Source organism: Sinocyclocheilus anshuiensis, unplaced genomic scaffold (assembly GCF_001515605.1).
Source record: "Sinocyclocheilus anshuiensis isolate Anshui unplaced genomic scaffold, SAMN03320099.WGS_v1.1 scaffold369, whole genome shotgun sequence".
Taxonomy (NCBI): Eukaryota; Metazoa; Chordata; class Actinopteri; order Cypriniformes; family Cyprinidae; genus Sinocyclocheilus; species Sinocyclocheilus anshuiensis.
In genome coordinates this window covers 483,655-486,889 of record NW_015540935.1, presented here as the reverse complement: position 1 = coordinate 486,889, position 3,235 = coordinate 483,655, and the positions used below count along the sequence as shown (strand labels likewise).

Here is a 3,235-nt window from a genome sequence, read left to right as displayed (position 1 = left end):
GATCAAAGACAATTTTTAATATAACTCCGACTGGATTCGTCTGAAAGAAGAAAGTCATATACACCTAGGATGCATCGGGGGTGAGTAAAACGCAGCCTAATTTTCATTTTGGGGTGAACCCTTTAATTGTCCACATTCGTTAATACAACAAAGTTTGAGAATCCAACAAAGACAAAAATAACATGTATTTTTTTGCCAAATAAATAAAAAATTATAGTCTATTGTTATTGATAGTTATTGTTAAACTATGTTCATGAGGGAAAGAAAGGGCCGCCGATTTAATCTTCAGCGTATTTCCTTATGCAGCAATAAGACGCTGTCTCTTTAAATGAGTGACTGGGTGTCGGTGGTGAAACAGCGACTTTAGAGCAACAGAACGGGAACTGATCGCCTTCAGAAACACAAAGGGACATTACGATCCACCGCTATGGGCATCAAACTGTATTACACCGCCGTCACTGCATCGAGAGAGGTGAGAATAAACCTGTGGCCCTGTGGACTCAGTAAGTGAGCCGTGCATGTGAAGAATGCAGAGTTAAATACATATGAAATGGAGGATTAGGCTTCCAGACACACCCAAATGCTCTGTTAGCACACATATATATTTCCACATTTAAACGCTATTGCGACACAGAACGCGTAGAAATGCATTACGACATTATTGTGGCTCTCGAATGTTTTAAGCGATTGCAAAGCGCAGTGGTTTGTAGCTATGCTGAAAGGATGATGTGCATTGGATTGAGGGCGGAAGTCACGTTGTGTGTGTTCAATGTAGTTATTCTCTCACTACTGTCGCATGAGTGTGACCTTTATAAACTATTTGTTTTGCGCGTAAATATACGTCCTCTTTAAATCCTGTACGCGCCATATTAGCAATTGAGACGGAATCGATGTATACTTGAGCTGTTGTTGCACGCGACAGTTGCATCGCAGCTTTGAGTCTGTGCACATCTGTTGTGAATAAAGAGAAAAATGCGGTTTGATATACGACTGATTTTGTTGGACTTCTATAATCACGGGCATATAGCAGAACATATCCAAAGTGTACACTCATGTTTTGTTTTTAAAGTTTTCGAAGTAATGGAAATAAAATCAATTATTCTACATGTAGTGGGGTCGCCCCCTCATGCGTGCCACCATGTTGAGATCACATGACCAACAATGTCATGGAATTTTACTTGCATGTTACAATTTAAATTAAAATTACTACTAATAATAGCAAAAATAATATTATTATTACTCATATTACGACTAATAATAGCAAAAAATATATATTATTACTCATATTACTACTAATAATAGCAAAAAAATATATTATTACTCATATTACTACTAATAATAGCAAAAAAAAATATTATTACTCATATTACTACTAATAATAGCAAAAAAATATTATTACTTATATTACTACTAATAATAATAGCAAAACAATATTATTATTACTCATATTACTAATAATAATAGCAAAAAAAAAAACTTTTAACTTCATATAGCGCTTGCAACCACGAAGTAATGGAAATAAAATCAATTATTCTACATGTAGTGGGGTCGCCCCCTCATGCGTGCCACCATGTTGAGATCACATGACCAACAATGTCATGGAATTTTACTTGCATGTTACAATTTAAATTAAAATTACTACTAATAATAGCAAAAATAATATTATTATTACTCATATTACGACTAATAATAGCAAAAAAAAAATATTATTACTCATATTACTACTAATAATAGCAAAAAAATATTATTACTCATATTACTACTAATAATAATAGCAAAAAAAATTATTATTACTCATATTACTACTAATAATGGCAAAAAAAAAAACTTTTAACTTCATATAGCGCTTGCAACCAGTGTTTAATGTGCTTTGCAAAACACACACACACACACACTCACACTCACACACACACACAAAGCAAATGAAATAATATAACAATAAGGCAGCAGGGAGAGAGCTTGTGGCAGGCTGGTGTATTAAATAGGCTACTAATGGTAAATAATGGGTCCCCCAGTGCGGATGCTGAAAGGATTGTCGGAAACATGTTTAATGTGTGATATTTGCATTGAAATCCACTATAAAGCCCTAATCATCTTTTACCATTTTAATGTAGGTTATTGTTTAATTTTTAACTGGTGCTTTGCTCAAGGTGTGGTTTCTGCAGATATGACCCAACTTCCTGAATATAGCTTTGTCTAGTGTTTCATTATTAATCATCAACTCAAAATTTTAGTTGAAAACACTGTCTGTTAAAAGCAAAGTACACTTTCTGTACCTTTTCGTGCAATGCATGGTTTGATTTGGTTGGTAAATAGACGAAGATGAAAAGAATGTTTATAATGCATTTCCCGCATGGATACAAGTAAATAAACTTCCTCCATAATGTTCTCACATGATCACGTGACTTTTCAGGAAGTCGTGTAAAGATGCATTCAAATTTGTATTGCTTTTGGCCTGTAAATTATTTGATTGAAAAACACTTCCTTCATTAGACTGTATCTTGTGTATCTTTTTTCTAGTTTCTAGTTCTCTTGAGCTAAATCTGAATAATGTTACGACTGAGTTGAAAAATGCAAATGAGACAACAGCTCAGCTCAGTTATTTAACAAAAGAGCAGTGCTAGGAAAGAAAAGCACAGTTACTTACGTTTTCTGTGTTTCCCAGGTCAAGTCTCAGCAGGCAGAGGTGATGCGTATTCTGGAAAGTAAGAGCATCAAGTATGAGCTGATTGACATCTCGGTGGGCGGTGCTGTTCGGGATGAGATGAGGAGTAAATCAGGCAACCCCACGGCAATCCCACCTCAGATATTCAATGAAGACCAGTACTGTGGGGTAAGGAGGACTGCTGATGGGGTGTTTTTTGGTTAAAGGGATAGTTCACCCAAAAATGAAAATGTGATGTTTATCTGCTTACCCCCAGGGCATCAAACATACACAAACAAAACCAAATTAAACCCTGCGGCTCGTGACGATACATTGATGTGTAAAGACACGAAACAATCTTTTTGTTCAAGAAACTGAACAGTATTTATATCGTTTTTTACTTCTGATGCACCGCAATGTCTGAACTGTCCTGAGCGCGTTCTCGACAGCCGGCGCGTGACGCGTCTTCTTCTTCTTCTTCTTGCTTTACGGCGGATCGCAGACTTATAAGTGCATTACCGCCACCTGTCTCTCAAATGGACCAGTGACACTCCTAATTGAGATTGTAGATAGAGTGTCAATGGTCCATTT

General features: G+C 36.0%; 1 protein-coding gene across 1 annotated transcript in view; it reads left to right on the top strand.

Moving 5' to 3' along the window:
- The first annotated feature begins 319 nt into the window (after positions 1–319).
- Positions 320–3,235, top strand: part of LOC107689536 (SH3 domain-binding glutamic acid-rich-like protein 3) — a 6,032-nt gene continuing 3,116 nt past the window's right edge. Inside the window, exons 1-2 of the mRNA XM_016487552.1 lie at positions 320–472; positions 2,666–2,833. Of these exons, the coding sequence (XP_016343038.1) occupies positions 428–472; positions 2,666–2,833 (213 nt within the window). The 5' untranslated portion in view covers positions 320–427. The remainder of the gene's footprint in view (positions 473–2,665; positions 2,834–3,235) is intronic.